Source organism: Pelmatolapia mariae, unplaced genomic scaffold, assembly GCF_036321145.2.
Source record: "Pelmatolapia mariae isolate MD_Pm_ZW unplaced genomic scaffold, Pm_UMD_F_2 NODE_ptg000829l+_length_19202_cov_1, whole genome shotgun sequence".
NCBI classification, from domain to species: domain Eukaryota; kingdom Metazoa; phylum Chordata; class Actinopteri; order Cichliformes; family Cichlidae; genus Pelmatolapia; species Pelmatolapia mariae.
In genome coordinates this window covers 1,059-19,202 of record NW_027052506.1, presented here as the reverse complement: position 1 = coordinate 19,202, position 18,144 = coordinate 1,059, and the positions used below count along the sequence as shown (strand labels likewise).

The following is an 18,144-nucleotide window of genomic DNA, read 5'->3' as shown; positions in this document are numbered from 1 at the left end:
GCCAGGAAATATTCATGAGGGCGGTATACAGGAAGTGTTGGTTGTTGCTGTTGGTTTAAATGGACTCGCCGTATTGGTGCACGGGTGTGGGGCGTGACTCATGGGTGTGTTAAACGATAAATGTGGTTGCACTCACCTGTTCACCGCACCTGATGTTGATGAGCAGAAAGGTAGGTTGAGCATGAGGGGAAACCTGTTGACCGCAGCTTGAATTATTTTGGTGTATTTTGATTGTACCTTGATAGTTTATGTATACTTATGCACTAAGTTATGCCATAGGCCAATGTTGTAATTTGGTATAGGAATTGGTGCAGTTCTTTGTGAGTTGCAGTTATTTGTTTGTGCAGTCTGTGCATTTGTTTAATAGTTAATCCCATGTGCTGATTTGTATAGTGGACAGTTGCATGTGGAATAAAAGGAGCAAATGATACAGAAGTGTATCTCATGTGTTTACTGTTGCGCGTCATCTGTGTCCTCATGTTCAGCCTGCCGTGACCGTTGGTTGGAGGAGCCGCAAAAGCAAGGTTACAAACAGAAGTGAGTATCAGTGAGCAGCAGTGTGGCTTCTTGCAAAGAAAGAGCTCTACAGATGTAATTTTGCTCTGAGAGTGTTGATGGAGAAGTGCAGAGAAAACACACCAAGAAAAATTCTCCAGAAGTGCAGAGAAGGTCAGAAGAAGCTTCAGTGGGTCTTTGTCTATCTACAGAAAACAGATGATAGAGTCCTTAGAGAGGAGCTGTGGTGCAGTGCAGTGGTGATGGACAGGTTGACAAATGAGCTCGGGTAGGAGTCTCTGTGGATTATAATGTTTGCAGCAGGGGCGTAATTTCCAGAGAGGTATGACATCCCCAATAATCAGACCCAACCAATATAACCCTCCCAATAAAATTATGAATCATCTTGCATAAATAGGCTGTTGATTTTCTTTACTCATTTCAGTTATTACCAGCAAAGTAGTTGCATGTTGATTAATCTGGGACTTTAACTGCAGACAGCTTTTTAAACTTATGAAGTTTGGCTGTTAGAGTCTCACTATGAGCTGAAATGTTCATGTTTTCTGTGTACCACATCAAGACAGAATAGTTGAACTTTGGTAAATGGTAACGTGAGCAGCTCTGTGATCATTAAGTTTCCTGTTTTGGGAATTAAACTCAGCAGAGGTGTTAAAGTCACTTCTGGTTAAAGAGAGGATGAGCTGTGTCCTCATGTTTGCAGTTGTTTTCTCATGTTTACCTCCTGACGTCTAAACTTCTTTATTCTGTGTTTGTGTTCAGATGTTTCATTAGAGACAACAGTCATCTACTCCTCACTGAAGCTGACTGACACACCTTCACCACAGCTCAGATTCAAAAGTAACATTTTTTCCTCACCCGAAGAAGGCAAAGAAGAAGAAGACGTCTTTGAAACCAGCTGCAGTCAGTCTTACAGATATTAATAGAGAATTGACATCTTATGCTGAGGGTATAATCTGAATAATCTGAAAGAGATTGCAAGGTGGTGTCAGGGAGAAGGTAGCTAGGCAACATGAGATGGTAGTGTGTGTGATGACTTTGGACAACAACAGGAGGAAGCGAGAAGATTAAATGGGGGAAGCTGAAGGAGTCGGTTTGATGTAAATTTGGTGTAAAATTTTGTGATTAATAAAAGAGATGCAGAGCTTTGAAGGGAACCACCACTGAATCTAATATTTCCCTGTTACAGACACAGAACGGCTGTTAGAGGTACAAAAAACGTTAAGTGAACGTTTACTTTTAATTTAGTTGTACTTTCTGTATTTTAAATGTGACATAATTGAATAAACAATATCAAAGTCTTTCTCTTTTATATATATATTCACTTGTTGCGTATGAGCCCCATCATGTGTGTCATTTATAACCTGTAACATCATTTATTCTGATCCCTGCAGAACTGTCACATGCATGGAATATACACATTATAAATAATTACGTAAGGCTGAATCACTCAAGTTATGCAATGTTACAGACACAAAACAATTTCAATTTCACATATACATTATAAATTATTCAGTCCAGTGATCTTCATGCATATATGGCCCAAATAATACATTTATATGATTTAAATATTTAGATCATAATATATTCATTTAATAAAATATTCTCAGTAATTACAAGCCCTTTAAAATATAAACAAAAATCTAAATGCTTAAAAAATTAGCATGGATTTATGAAAAAAGAAATCTTCAAACAGTTCTCCTCCCTCCATAGTTTATATAGTCCTGTTGTGGCCACGCCTCTTTCAGATGTTGAGAGATTCACCTTTGTAAAAAGATTTTTATTAAATGCATTGCTGTTTGTTATTCATATTGCTTGCCAGAAGCTCGTCCTTGGACGGCCTGCTGGATGGGAGAGCACGCCTGTGTAACATGTCTTGATAAAAAGAGGAACGGAATGTTCCAGTAAGATAGCCACATACTGTTGTATAGTCATTTTTCTGAGAAGAGCGAAAATACGCCGCCCTGTTGTATGGGCACCAGTGACTATAAATGCATGAATAAAGAAGTACACTGTGTGACTCTCTTCTGAGATGCTCACCCATGTACATGTGATTGATTATATTGTCTCACTGTGTCTCTGTTTTACTTTGGCAGACTTCTGTTTGGGATTTTCCCTTAACAACCTTCCATTACAGCTCCTCCTGGAGCCTCCTCGATCCTCACGATGCATTTTAAGAATCAACACATCCTTCAGAATGAAAGGCTCACAGTGGTTTTTGGTGAGGAACAAAATAGTAAAGGCAGTAAACAGAAACACAACAGGAGACTAGCTTTCAAAATATAACAGGAAGTAGGGACCATTATATATCAAATCAAAGTTAAACCTAAAGAAATGATCTATGTCAATGTTTCATCACAAATTCAGTTACAAACTACAGCCAGCAGGTGGCAGCACATCTCCTTTCTCCTCAAGAACACTTCATGATCACAGCCACTCCTCCACCATCACTCCTCTCTTCACGGCCTGTTTGTTTGCTCATATTGTAAGTCTCAGGGGGAGAAAACAGATGTTCAAGGCATGCTGCTGCTCTGCTGCTCAGGACTTAAAAACTGTGGAGATGAGTGAAACATTTTTTGATGGAGAGACAAACAGACACTGAAAGCATGTAAAATAGAAACCGGTCTTCACAGTTTTCAAATCATTTTGTCAGTAATAGTGTCTATATGTCTAGTTTTCCTGTGATACAGTCTTATTTTGTTTTATCCACACAGAGACTTTTGTGGGTTCCGATGTGATCCCGGAAAATTACAGAGAAAAAAAACATGATCAGCTCCGACTTCCTGTAAAAGTAAGGACCAGCTGGTCTGTAAGTTTCACCAAAGGCTTCTTGTTGTTGACACAAAGTGTCCATGAGCTGCATGCATCTTAGGTACAGATTTATCACTTTGGGCTAAAAGGAAGAAAAATTTAAAAGCAGCTCCTGTTAAAAGGACGAATGAAAACAGACATTTAGGGACTTTTAAAAAAAAAAATTGGGGTCTGCACAGAGCTCTGAGGGTGGCAGGGCCACAGCTGGATGTGAGGAGGGGGTGTTGACCCTTGATCCTTTAAACAGAACTCAGTGAGTCAAAAACATCAATAAAAACAATAACCAAGTCTGTGTAGGTTTTCAGTCATGCAGGTCATGGTGATCTAAGGAGGTGGGAGGAAAAGTAACTAGTCTAAGATCACCATCACCAGTTATGACTCCAAGACTGTTTCCTCATCCAGGTGAAACTTGATGTGATTTGCAACACGACAAAGTTAAACTAAGCTTTCATCTCCACAGGATGGACTCATCTCTGGCGCCACAGCTGCAGGACGACAGCATATCTCCATGCTCTGCAGCCATCAGGAAACACTGGTCGTTATTTGTGAAGCATCATCTACACCTCCTTTAATATTAATGGTCACCAGGGCATAAAATATGCATGTATAGAATCAGCAGTCAAATCTGACATGATGTGTTTTAAATGTTTTCTGACTTTGACCCAAAATAAGATTTAACATTATTTTAAAAAGATATTAAACAGACAGTGGGAAGCAGTGGGCAGCCATTGGCGCCCAGGTTGCAGTGTGTAGGGACGGTACCTTGCTCAGGGTATCTCAGGGTAGCAGTTCAATGGATTCGAACCCCCGACTTTCCGATCATGGGGCCTGCCCCCACTTACTACTTACTTACAAAATAAAAGGCCTCACATAAAAACCACCATACACATCCTTCAGTCTTCTAGATGAAGTCAAATGTGTGCAGTCAAAACATTCACACATACGGTTAATAAAAAAAATAAAGAAAACAAGGAACACTGCAAATTTTAATAATAACGTAATCACAACACATTATAGCTTATGTATGGATACATGTATGTATACCATCCATCTGACATGTACACACACACACACACACAGTCTTGTTTACTCCTGATATGAGCACATCTTCTGCTCAGTTTCTTTAACAGATTTTATCCAATCATTGCACTGATAGATTTCCATTATATGAATTGATTATTTAAAATGTATTTGACTCATCACTCAGTGCCTGTTGTGTTGGATATTTGTCAGGATTATATGCTGCGCATTAAAACCAAACTGGTAACGGCTGATCTTTGTCCCCTAACACTGACTAACAGATAACTTTAATACACATCTATAATAAAAGTACATTCTAAGAACAGATTCATAAAAAAAAAAAATCTGAAACCTCTGGACTGTTTTAGGTGCAGCTGCTGTTTTTAAACCTGCCCTCAGTCTTTGAATGTCTTCATCAGAAAATTGCTCAGGAATGAAATTCAAGTCAGTTTTAAACACAAATTGTAGGAGGTGTCGGTCCCTCTCTGTACTGTCGCTCAGTACATTAAAGTCTACCGAGTGAAATCTTTGATCACCACCCTATTCACCACATTAGCCTCCCTGTGATTTTGTCCACCTCCCAAAAGTGAAAATTATTTGAAAAGTCCGAGTTCTGACTCATTAAAGATGATTGATCACAGAGACACAAGAACAAGAGGACATAATAGGATGTCTGCTGAGAGCTTAAAACTGCAGCTGTGCTGAAAACAGTCCAGAGATGCCCGAGCCAGTGATCTGAAATGTGAGGTCATCTGAATCGAAACCACTGATAAGGTCTCAGCAAAAAGGAGGAAAGTGCCTGCAGTTGGTTAAAAGACAAATATTTTTTAAAAGTGCAAGTAAGTGCTTGAAGAAGGTAATAAAGAGCTTAATCAGTAGTATACTTTGGAATCTAAGATGTTCCAAGTCTTGCTACAGTAGATGCACTGCATGCATCCACCTCTGCCTACATGCGCTGTGATATATATAGCTTATATTACATGTTAATGCTGATTCTGTTGGTCAAAACAACCCCCCCCCCCCAAACAAAAACTACAACAACACCTACTCGTTTCATTTTTTCCACTGGGAGGAGGCTCCAGGACACCCTGGAGGAAGTGGCTGGTGAGAAGGAGGCCTGGCCTTCTCTGCTTAGGCTGGGGCTCCCATAACCCACTCCAGATAAGCTAAAGAAAAAGGATAGATTGATTTTTTCTTTTGGAAAGACTCAACCTATCATTTACTCCCCTGTGCACACCAGCTGCTCCTCCACCTGCTGCCTGTTCTCAAAGGAAAGCCAAGCTCTGCTGCAGACTTCAAACAATAAAGCTACAGGTACATAAAACCCAGGGTTAAACTCAAAGCTTTTTACAGCCACACTGGGAACCCACAGCACTGATCTAACATGAACTGATTTAACTGTAATGATTGGTGAGGCCTGCAGTGCTGTGAATGTGCTGCATGAAGCTCTAACTTGAAAGATTCGTCTTTGTTGAAGAGCAGAAGTCGCTGTCAGTAAAGAGATCAGACACATTTTTCAGGTTCTGCGGGCAATTACATAATATCAGTAATAAGCACAACAAAAACTGACAGGACGAGGATGATGACAGACAGACACTTAACCCTCTCTCCTCCATCTGTGGACTCAGTCTGGGACTCCTTGGTGCGTTTATCTGTAAAACCAGCAGAGCAGAAACAGGTGTGAGGACTGAGCTACCAGGAAAACCATTCCTGTTTTCAGCAGAAGTGATGGCACACCTTTTTAGCAGTCACCCGGATGTCAGAAAAGCAGTAATGAAATTATCTGCAGGCATTTGGTTAAGAACTAGAATCTCAGTGTTTCACACCATTTTCACCCATAAACACATCCAGCAGAAGAAGAGAAATAAAGACTTATCATTTCTATTTTCTCTCTGATTCCTGCATCGGCATTAATTAATGACTGATGCCACTTTTCATCTCATACATTCGTTTTTGGTTACAGAGACAAACATGAACCTAAAGACCAACAAAGCAACGGACTTTGTCCTGAATGAAAGAACCTTTGATGCCCAGACATCCCACAGTGAGAAGACTCATAAACACCAAGTTCCACCTCTACAAACTTACCTGAGGTTGTGACTCTGAGGCTGATGGAGCACTCATGGACGACACTTTCTGTTTCCTTGGTTGTAATCTGACACTTGTACGTTCCAGTATCGTTGATACTTACATTCCTCAGCATCACTGAAACATTTCCATCCCTCATGGTTGGATCCATCAGGTTCACTCGGCCTTTGAAGGACTTATGTTGGTAGCTTTCATATGAGCGCTGGTTTCTGTACAAGAAGACATAATCATCTGATTTGAGGTCAGCTCTGTTCCACTCCAACAGGGTGATCTCTGCATCTCTGGGACCCTGACACTGAAGAGGGGCATCTTCTCCAAGCTTCACAATGAGCTCTGTTTGATTGAAACACAAAAATAAAAGACAAAAATTAGTCATGTTTAAGACTGCACGTCTGTCAGACATGCTATGCTGAAGGACTGGTTGGACTCCCTCTCTATAGTTTGTTCTTCCAGAAGACGAGCCCATCCAGAGACTTCTGACAGGAACCGTTGGACTGCAGGGAGAACTGAAATGAAGAAATCTAAAAGAGCAACAGTGTGTTTTAGTATTAACGTAATGATCACCTGCTCCTGTGCAAACCTCAAAATGTTTGCGACTTGTGCCAGCATGTTGTTTGAATGTCCACAGATTACATCAAAGAACATGTGACAGGCTTTGTTTTTGTCTGTTCAAGTGTTAAATAACACTAGAGATAGATAAGTCTAAAGCAAGGGTGTAGATTTGGTTTTGGCATTGGTGGGGACGGATAATTCAACCACCGAACCCTGCCCTGTTTCTTTTTTTTCCTTTTTGTTTTTGCTTCTTAATAAAAAAGGGAGAAATATACTTGCCTACACATGCTATTCTACATGCTTTTAAACCACTTAAAATCACAATTCATAGTTTTTTTATGTGAATTATATAATGTTAAATTACTATTAAACAAATGACTGATTTTAGACTTTAGTTTACTTCAGCCATATTCCATATAAATCAGGTATCATACAAAAATAAAAATATTTTCAAATACAGTCCTAACAATAAAAGAATATGACTTTAAGGACTTAACAACATTACTTCAGTTATAGTACACCAACATCTCTTACACATTAGCACTAAGGGAACACTGAATGACCTGGTGGTTTTTGTCCATAAAACTACTCATCTGAGATGACCACAAAGTAAAAGATCTCTCAGCAAAATTATGCAACATTTTAGGCACTATTGCCCCGATCCAATCAGTGAGCTGGGAGGTTTTATTCTAAACATGAACTACTGTTACAGCAACACACATGGACTACTGGTGCCCCACACAACAACTCAATGTCCACTATGTGAAGGAGTCTATACTATACTGTCCTGGTGGACATGGCAACACTTTTTTCATGGTTACATACAGTTTTAGACTGATGTGGGCCAAAGCCTAGCACATACCTGCCAACCTTGAGACCTCCGAATTAGGGAGACATTCAAACACACAAACACAAAACTTGAATTTTACAATGTTTATTTATCAGATAAAATAAGTTAAATGTCACCGTTATTATTGGCCGGGGCCAGAAACAGGCTAAGGGTCTCCAAATTCAGAGGCTGCGTCCACAAGAGGACCAGGTGTTGTGTTGTGATTGTCTGCCAAAAACTGATTGCTTGTATTTAAACTGCTATAAATAACTTGTTGGTGTTAGCAGAGACGGGTCTTCCAGCGGAATCTGCATGAATATTGAAGATACTCAATATCTAGACGGAGGAATCATCACACGTGGGGCATCGGCTTTCACCGGAACATTCACACCGAAAGGGTGCCATTGTTTTTATTAACTCGCGCATACTCGGCGCACAACAGGAAGCATCCTTACAAAATAAAAGCATAACAAATGACAGTGAGGGCACACCTTATAATTAACTCAACAGTTGGTCTATAATATGTGAAACATATGTCAAATATATCCCTCGTGAATGTTATCAAGTCATCTTGAGCAACAAACAACATTCCTGTAACAAGGTAGAAGCCGCAAGCAGTTTTTGGCAGTGACTTTTATGTATCCTTTATTTATGCAGTTAAAAAAAATGACTTACAAGTTTCTTTGAAAAATACTTTCTTATATCCAGGTTCTTCCTTTTTGCTGCCGTCCTCCTCTCCTCCTCGCAGGTCCTCGCAGCGCAGGCTTGCTGCTGCTAAAACTAAACAGAGCTCGCTGAAAGGCACAGCCAATCACATTGGCCATATTTGTCACATGACGTAGGACTCCAGTAGAGAACGTAATTTAACTCTTTCTGCACCGCTGGGTGACTGAGACGTTTTGACAGATCGTTTTTTTTTCTTTCTTTACTCGAAGAGATCAAATTATTGGTGGGGACAATTCAATAATTGCTGGATATTGGTGGGGACACGTCCCTTCCGTCCATGCCAAATCTACGCCCTTGCCCAAAAGCGTCGATGCCAGATCAGTACAAACCACAAACCTGATGATTATCTGACTGCGTTGTACGTGTCGTCATGTTAAATAGCGCAAAATATCCATGTGTTGTGCTCCCAAATGAAACTATAGTGACGGTCCTTTAGGTCGCTGCAAAGACAGGGAAGTAAATGTTTAAATGTTGTTTTTCACAGCAGTTATTTCCTCTAATAACTCGCTGAAATAGTTTTCCGTTTATGGTACCTAGATACTAAAACACACCAGCAGTTCGTTTTAACTTGTAAACACACGATGGCGTTAATGTTTACATTCTTTTCCTCCTGTCTCCAAGAACCGTGACTCACCTTTTAATCCTGAAACCAGGATGACCAGCAAACACAGGAAAACCGCAATGGACGACATTTGTGAGGAAAAACTAAACAGCTGGTGTTTATTTTGGAAACGAATAAGTGTTTTTTTCCCCTTGTTTGGGTGGGGGTGGGGTGACATTTCGACACGTGACAACACGTGAGCCATTAAATGCGCTGCTTGATCGGCGCTGTGGTTTTTGTAGCAGATAGTGATGGGATTTCCGGCTCTTTTTAGAGAACCGACTCTTTCGGCTCGACTCACTAAAAAGATCCGACTCTTTCGACTCCGAACCAACTCTTCAGGTTGTTTTGTTGCTTTAATTAATTTATTATTACAATAATATAAAATTATGCACAAAAGGAATTACTAATGTAAAAAAAGTGGTTTTATTTATATATATTTATATATAAATATATACAGTGGCCCCTAGAGACACGTACAAACTCCAAAAAGCACGTACAAACTCTAAAACACATTTCTAGCATTAACTGAACTTCCAAAACAGAGCTACCTAGATCACTTAAATTACACAATTGAAAGCATATGTGTATTGTTTGTGTATTTATACACAAGCACTCATATACATTCACATAATTTAAAGAAAAAGTTAATTTACCTCTTACTACCACACATCGGTCGTTGGTACTTGCTGGCTTGTGTAGCCTCTAGGTAACAAAAGCTCAACACTGTGCCTAGCATTATGGAGCACTTCTGTTGTCTTTTGTACATGTTTTGGAATTTTTACGTGCTTCTGAGGCTATGTCCACACGTACACGGGTATTTTTGAAAACAGAGATTTTCCGTTTTTGTTTTAAAAAATAATCCCGTCCACATGTAAATGCAGAAATGAAGGAAAACGCTGCTAGGAGCATGCCAAAGCAACAGGTGCCGATATATTCCTAAACGTGTAAAAATGTTGGCCAATCAAAAGTCTAGAAGCCTCGGTGGGAAATAGTAAACAAAGATGGGGCATAGAAGCAGAACCGAGTCGTATGTGTGGAGGGACAGTAACTGTGTGTGTATATGTAAGCATTTAAACACTGCAGAGAGTTCAATTAACAGTAACAGTATTGTAGAAATACATTTCACCGAAACAAAACGGCGTGATGTCAAAAAAGGCGCACATCTTGACGCTGCGTTTTCTCAGTTTTCCTCATCCACGCGTACATGCAAAAACGGAGTTTTCGAAAATAGACATTTTTAGAAATCTCCGTTTTCAAAAATACCCGGGTACATGTGGATGTAGCCTGAGTTTTTATGTGTTTTGGAGTTTTTACGTGCTTCTGAGTTTTTACGTGTTTTGAAGTATGTACGTGCTTCAGGGTTTGTACGTGTTTTGAAGTTTGCATGTGCTGCTTTGTCTCTAGGGGCCACCGTAAATATACTTTTATTTATTCACTCCACATAAAATGTAATAAATAAATCATATAATACAAAAACCAACTAGTCACTGTTCAACTTTTAACTATTTAAATTTTCAGCTTTCAGCGTTGGCTCACAGTAGAAAAGCTACAACTGTGTTTTAAACTGGAAACAGTGCGAAATAACAAACACGCACCATGCTGCTGCCATGATGTGGTGCTGCATACAGGTGCATGTAAAAAAGGAAATTTTGACTGTGGAAGCAACTGAAAGTAGCCCGTGTCTGAAGCATTAAACTAAGTTACACTCATCAAGTCACTTTCTTTGGGAGATCCGCTCCTTTCAGGTCATCTTTTTGGCATTTCTTTCGAGTAGCAGCCCTCAAGTCGCCAGAAGAGAAACTCCACAGAGAAAAAATCCCTCAAAGTTCATCTTCAGCGGAAAAAAAAATAAAAACAAGAAGCTGTGAGCCAAGACCGACAACATCAGACTCCTCCAGACTGGTTTGTCTTGCTGTCAGCACACTTGTCTCTGGTCGCCAGATGCAGTGTTGCCAACTCCTCAGTAAGGAAAATCGCTATTGGTTGTCCTAAAAGTCACTACAAGTCGCTAAATGATGTCATCTCCTAATTTGCATAATTGGTCATGCTAATATAATTGTAACCTATGTTGTTGGAGAGAGAATTAACATCGTGGAAGAGACATAAAGTGAGTAAAAAACATCCTAAATGCATTTAGAGGTTATTTAGAACTACAAATTAAATTTCTTTTAGCAATTATTGTTTTTTTTTAATGTCACAATTCCAACCCTGCTCCTTTACCCGGGCTTGGACCGGCAAAAGTGACCCGAAATAGGCACTCTGGTGGAGTTACTTTGTGTGTGTGTGTGTTCATAAGTAGTTTTAAACCTTGTGATCCACAAAACAGCATAAGAGTAAAAGAGTAAAAGAAGAACTGACTGCGTTACAGCACCCGCTGCTTGTTGAGAGTAAAAGCGATACGCGCTTTCACGTCTTTTTTTTTAGCGACTTTGTTAAAAAAAAATTCGCTAGGGGGTCTGAAAACTCGCTAAATATAGCGACAAAGTCGCTAAGTTGGCAACATTGGCCAGATGTATGAATTAAATGCAGCCTCTTCTGCTTTTGGCAGCTTAGAGGTGGATTATCGCCACCTAATGGACTGGAGCATTGATCGGACATTTCACTCTTTTCAATTAAACTTTATTAACACAATAACGTTCTCAGCGGGTTAAAACTATATTTTATTTGTCATATGGAACTGAAAAGGGAGGCATATGCCCAAGAAAGTACAGGTATAACTAAAAATAAATGTTACAAAGAAAAAATAATTAAATTTAAAAAAGACGTTCTATATAACTCTGATTATTTGTGTTTGTGTCTCAGAAATCCAAAGAAACAATCAGCCAAGGTTTCGAGTGAGCTCACTGTGAAACCTGGCCCCACCCTATCATGTGATTTCCTGAGGTCAGATGACCCAGGATGTGAGTGGGTGTTAAGGTGTCTGGGAAGGGATCTCAAAACTGGATTATAGATGGCAGACAGTTGGTGCCGTAAACCACCACCTCTGTTCAAAGATGGTCGCTCACAGTGGACATAGATGGCCTCTTTCACTCCTCTTTCAAACCATCTGTCCTCTCTGTCCAAAATGTGAACATTGGCATCCTCGAAAGAGTGACCTTTGACCTTTAGATGCAGATGGACAGCCGAGTCGTATCCCGTGGAGGTGGCTCTTCTATGTTGTGCCATGCGCTTGTGAAGTGGCTGTTTGGTCTCTCCAATGCAGAGGTCTGGGCATTCCTCTGTACAGTGTAGCGAGGAATGCCCAGACCTCTACATCTGCATTTAAAATCCCTTCCCAGATGCCTTAACGCCCACTCACATCCTGGGCCATCTGACCTCAGGAAATCACATGATAGGGTGGGGCCAGGTTTCACAGTGAGCTCACCCGAAACCCTGGCTGATTGTGACCCACACCCGTTTTCACACCTTGGCTCATGTGATTAGGTAGAGGATCATCAGGGGGTCCTTTTGTTCCTCTTTGGGGGGAAACTCCCACTGGGTTTAAATCTGGGACTCTCCACCATTTGACCCTTAGAACTGAAGAAGCTTCTTGGATGAGAGGTGAAATGTCTTCAAGCAACTTAAAGAAGTCCAGACGCTTTTCTTTCCAAGCTCCTAAGAATATTTAATCATTGTTTAAATATAACAGACACACCCTCAACATCACTTTTCTATGGTTAAAAAAAATCAGTTAACCAACCCTGCTGATATTTTTCATTGTTTCTTGTTCATAGCTTTATTAAATTTCACGATTCACGTCTCATTTATAACCTAAAGGATTATAACCCCTTGTTTTTTTCTGACCTGCTACAAATAAACCACAGACTCTAAGTTGTGCTGCTAAGAGGAAGGAGGCGGGTTTAACTGCCTGGGGGGAAACAGAAAGATCTCACACCTCTGTGTGGTACAATGGGAAAAGTACCTCATCTGTGTCTGCTCTGTAAGTACCTTGTGCTTTTTTTTTTTTTTTTTTAAAAACAATCTTAATATGTGCATTTAAGGGCTTCTGGATGGGAACAGCAGTGAGATAAATCAGATATATTTGCATTTACTTAAGTATAGAAGTTAATGACCATGAGAGAAACAGTGACAAAACTCTTAAAAAGAAAATGAAACTTTAAGTACAATGAAAAAAGAAATACTAGCGATGATCTGAGTGTTTTAATTCAGCTGGTTCTGTCATTAGCAGGAGGTTTTAACAGGTTCAGAGTTTGCTTTCTTTAAATTCATTCAAAATTCTGAGTAAACCACCACAGTGTTAAACTGCATCATCACATCCTGTTCAAAGGAATTGTTTTGTGTTCATCAGTCTGAGACTCAGTTTGTGGTCTCTGCTCTTGTAAGCAAAAACTCACTAAAAGACACTGAATCTTTACGATCTTGTGCTTTCTTTTCAGTTCTAATGTTTCTATTCTGCCACGCAACAAATCAAGGTTAGTGAACCTGTTTTTATGACAGAATGACACAAAGAACAATTAAAAAGACCCAAAGAGCATCTCTGACCAATAAAAGACAGATTAGTCCCAGATGTGTGTGTTAGGGGAAGCTCAGAATTAAAAAGAACACAAATTAAAAATCAGGTAAAACGCCAATTATTCTTTAAAAAATGTGGTTCAGTTTAATATTTGAGTGAAAATCAGTGGTTTAGACTAGTTAAAGATAACACCACTAAAATACAGTCAGTTCCTTATTTTATGTGTGTACGTAGAGAACCATCACCAGAAGGTTCAAGCCAAAGGAAGGTCCATGCTGCTGTTCATACTGTCTGTTTCAGAAGGGCAGCCAATCACAAAAAAGTGCAGAGGAAATCATTTGTGATATTTTAAACAGATGATGAACTGAGGAGCTACATCAAGGCAGCAAAATCTACCGACCAGCTTTAGTTTATGACATGCGTGCAGTGTTCTGGCATTATCTGTTGAATAAACTACAGTTCACTCAAACACTATTTTTTTTGTAACTTCTTTTTTTCAAGAGACAATAAATTCTCCCACAGCTCGTCTGACTGTGAGTCCCAGCAGCTCTCAGTTCTTTAAAGGAGCCTTTGTTTCTCTGAGCTGTGAGGAGGACGACAGCTCTGCTGGATGGACTCTGAGGAGAAACACAAGCAGAGACACCAGAGCTGAGTGTGAGGAGTGGGGAAAACCATCTGGTTCTTCCTGTAACATCAGTGTCCTCCCATTGGACAATGGGGTTTACTGGTGTGAGTCCAGAGAGGGTCCCATCAGTAACATGGTTAACCTGACAGTCACTGGTAAGCTGAGTGTGTGGAGTTAGTGTTGATGAAGCTGTGTGTAAATGGATGAAATGCTGTAGTTTGTCTCTGTGTTGAGGTGGATCAGTGATCCTGCAGAGTCCTGTCCTCCCTGTGATGGAGGGAGATGACGTCACTCTGCTCTGTAAAACAAACACTACTCCCTCCAACTTCCCAGCTGCTTTCTATAAAGATGGCTCCCTCATCAGGAAGCAGCCTACAGGTCACATGACCATCCAGCATGTTTCCAGGTCTGATGAAGGCCTCTACAAGTGTGACATCAGCGGTCATGGAGAGTCTCCATCCAGCTGGATCACTGTCACAGGTGAGGAGCTTCTGTTTCTTTTACAGATTTTAGATCCAAAGCGACACAAATTGACCACAAAGATTATTTTTTCTCTTTAATTCCAGGTTCTCTCACCTCTCCTTCTCCACCTCCTCCTCAGTGCTCCTCTCCTCCGCTCTCTGTGCTGGTGTCTGTTCCCTCCATATTTGGGCTGCTGCTGGTTATACTGATTGTACTGGTGAGACAATGTGTCCCAAGGAAACCTGAAGGTGAGACACACATTCTGCTCACAGTTAACATGTAAAGGCACAGTTCACCTCAAAATCATATTTGGTTTTCTCTGCTTAAGGCTTAAAAGGTGACTGAAAGTTAGTTTCATTTTATTGAATTAGATCAGTGTATTAGTCACACTAATCTAAGCAGAAGCAGCGCTGCAAACCAAACGTATGTAGGTGTGACTATGGGTTGAATTGTTCCTTACATACATACAAAAACACATGATGCAAAGGAAGTGTAGCTCATCTATCTTTGTGAGGACCGATTTGAGCCACAGACCTTCACATTACTACCTGAGAGTTTAAATAAAGATAAACTACAGGCTCTATTTGTGCATCATTTTCTCCTCATGCATATGATAATAATTTTGTGAATTTGTAAATATACTTTTACATTTGGATAGTTAGATAAGTTAGCTTATGTTTCCTGTGTTGATTTCAATGATGTACTTTGATGTACTCGATGATGAGACTTTGTGGTCAAAGAGTTTTGATGTGAGTAGCTCTGCTGGCTTCCAGTTTCCTGTATTATGACTAAAAAAAGAAAAGCTTTTTTTTTTCCCTTTTAACGCAGCTTTCACAAAGAAAGAGTTCTTTTTATTCCAGCTGTACTGCCTAAAATGTTTCATTCATCTGCCATTATTCTTATAAATATTCATATTCCAGCTGTCAAACCAGCAGTAACAATAATGATTTGTGTTATCAGAGGGAAATCTGTGATATTTGCAGACAGAGATCCTGCAGCAGCTGCCACCTCCTCAACAGTGAGAAGAACTTCAACAGATGGTCGAGACGAGTCAAACAGGAGAAGAGGTACGACAAGTTTCCTGTTAGAAACTCTTTAAAAGTCCTCTGCTCTTTCCACAAGAGGCACCATGACGTCCATGGCTGAGATTTTTAAACATGTGCTGACGTTTCATCAGGCCAACATTCATCATTTTAAATACTTTCTGTACTTTTGCTTAATACTAGATATCATATGTTAGCATACTGTGTGAGTAATTATACTGCTGGATTACAACGTTGCCTGCACAAAGTCCACTGCACATGCTCAGAACACTGAGAAAACCTCTGTGCTCACCTTTCTTGTGCTCAGGCAGTTGTCCAAACACAAAAACTAAAAAACAAATTATATAAGTGGGAAAATTGCCCTTATTTCTATTTAGAGATGACTTCTCAACTGTCATGCAGAACCCCAGTCTTCTTTATAATGGAATTTTATTTTTGTTGTAATACTGGCAGAGGCATTATCCCATTCTTTTTGATCAGCATGCTTGATTTGGAAGTAGCACTTTGAGGAGAGGAAATATAGAACATTGCAGACCGAAGAGGGTGGATGGAGGATGGTTAGCCAATCAGGAGGTGCAGAGGAAATGAAGGAGTGTTAATCCAGATGACATACACGTGGAGATGTGTAGGAGAGAGGGCAGCGGAGGTGTCAATCAACAAGCACGATCACGGCTTCATGCTGAGGAGGTTAGACTGAGCTGGACTGTGTTGTTGTGGCTCTAGAGAGGAACTGTGGTACTGCATGAGGAGGTCAATATTGGCAGATAGGTATGTGAGGGAGGAGCAGGACATGTATGAAATCTGCTCTGAGCCCCTTCTTGTTTGTGATGTCACCGACAGGCTGAGGTCAGGCAGGAGTCTCTATGGATCGTGATGTTTGCAAACGGCATTGTGGTTTTTAGTGGTGTTGGGAGACAGTGGCATGAACAAAAAGACATGAGGTAGAACTGAAGCTGTTAATTGATGATGTTAACAGCAATATGATCACTTTAACTGCAGAGAAGTTGTTTAAAAAAGTTTGTCCATTTGACTCTCACAGTGAACAGAAGCTTTTATGTTTTCTGTGTACCACATGAGCACGGGCAGCTCTATGGTGATGCTGTGCAAGTCAGGTAAAAACATTTATTTTAAATCATTTAAAAAAGGGTTTCCTTTACAAGAGGTGTAAACAGTTGCATCGTTTTAACACCTTAGCAGCTCCGTGGTCATTAAGTTTCTTGTTGTGAGAGCTAAACTGAGCAGAGGTGTTAAAGTGGCTTCAGGTTAAACAGAGAATGTGTTGTGAAGAATGTGCCTCATGATTGCAGCTCTAATTCATTAAAAGTCCATCTTTATCTCACCCTAGCACAAAAAGTACTGTATCTCTCACATGACTTTGTCTTGTTTTGCAGAGAGCAATTCAGCCGCAGTGCAGAGAACAGCTGACATCACTTATGGAGACATCACCATCAGGACAAACAGCAGACACAGAGGTACAGCTGCTCCTCTTCAAAAGTCCAACCCTAAATCAAATTTTTTAAAAGCTTAAATCTCAGCCTGCAGCAGCAGACACTGGGAAAACCACAATGAAAACATTACAGCGCTTTGGTCTTTCTGCAGTGTAGAGAGATTAATGTGGTCATATGAAGATGTTATCAGCTCCACAAGGAAGAGAAGTGTTAACCTGCTCCTGCTCACATCAGTCAGTGAATATCTCTGCTGTCATAAACAGAGCGGTGCAGGCCTTTTTTCATGTTTATCTAAACTTTCTGTAATCTGTGTGTTTGTGTTCAGATCTTCCACCAGAGCCAGCGGTCATCTACTCCTCACTGAAGCTGAGCCACACACCTTTATCACAGTGTGACCAGTCTGACCAGTGACATCCAGCTGGGTTCCAAACACATCCCTGCACTCCTCTTTCTATATATTATTTATTCAATCATATTCTCTGTGTGTTTACAGTTGTACAGCTGCACTGGAACAGTTTGAACGTAAAGCTCAGTATGAAGTGGAAAGTTTGTCTTTAATAAAACATTTTAAAGGTAACCAGTTTCGCATCACACAGGAAGTTTCTTCCAGAAGCAGATCTGATAACACTGCAACCATCATGAAATGCTGCATTGGTAAATATATATGAAGCATTATCTGCACGGTCTTTGATTTGAATGGTCACCAGGACATAAACACTGCATGAACAGGATCAGGAGTCAAATTTGACATCAAGCATTTTTTAAAGTTTGATGACTTTGCCAAAAAATAAGGTTTAAAACCTCTTTTCACACATGGGATTTCAACCTGTGCAACCATCTTTACTGTTGCTGTCTGTCATAGATTTGAATTAAGGGTTTTCTGAGTGCCACATGTCTCTCTTAGACTGACCCCCTCCTGCCAGTTAATATTAAAGCAACTTATCAGACCTGTGATGCAGAGGTGTTACGG

General features: G+C 40.2%; 2 protein-coding genes across 4 annotated transcripts; one reads left to right on the top strand and one right to left on the bottom strand.

Moving 5' to 3' along the window:
• Window positions 1-3,490: 3,490 nt before the first annotated feature.
• On the bottom strand, window positions 3,491-9,284 carry LOC134623677 (V-set domain containing T-cell activation inhibitor 1-like). Of its 3 annotated transcripts, XR_010093421.1 has the most exons (4): window positions 9,174-9,284; window positions 8,489-8,979; window positions 6,433-6,765; window positions 3,491-5,996 (listed from the first exon to the last, which is right to left on the bottom strand). XR_010093421.1 is itself a non-coding variant. In XM_063468711.1 (3 exons), exons 1-3 carry the CDS (start codon window positions 9,229-9,231, stop codon window positions 5,793-5,795), a joined length of 492 nt encoding a protein of 163 aa, XP_063324781.1. In that variant the 5' UTR covers window positions 9,232-9,284; the 3' UTR covers window positions 3,491-5,792. The 3 variants fall into 3 exon arrangements, 2 of the variants coding, with proteins under 2 accessions (XP_063324781.1, XP_063324780.1); XM_063468711.1 differs by lacking the exon at window positions 8,489-8,979 and having other exon boundaries at window positions 6,536-6,765; XM_063468710.1 differs by lacking the exon at window positions 8,489-8,979 and having other exon boundaries at window positions 4,292-5,996.
• Window positions 9,285-13,031: 3,747 nt separating this feature from the next.
• On the top strand, window positions 13,032-17,697 carry LOC134623676 (low affinity immunoglobulin gamma Fc region receptor II-like). Its single transcript, XM_063468709.1, has 8 exons — window positions 13,032-13,062; window positions 13,520-13,555; window positions 14,098-14,376; window positions 14,456-14,701; window positions 14,788-14,931; window positions 15,667-15,750; window positions 17,118-17,198; window positions 17,500-17,697. Exons 1-8 carry the CDS (start codon window positions 13,032-13,034, stop codon window positions 17,583-17,585), a joined length of 987 nt encoding a protein of 328 aa, XP_063324779.1. The 3' UTR covers window positions 17,586-17,697.
• Window positions 17,698-18,144: the final 447 nt, after the last annotated feature.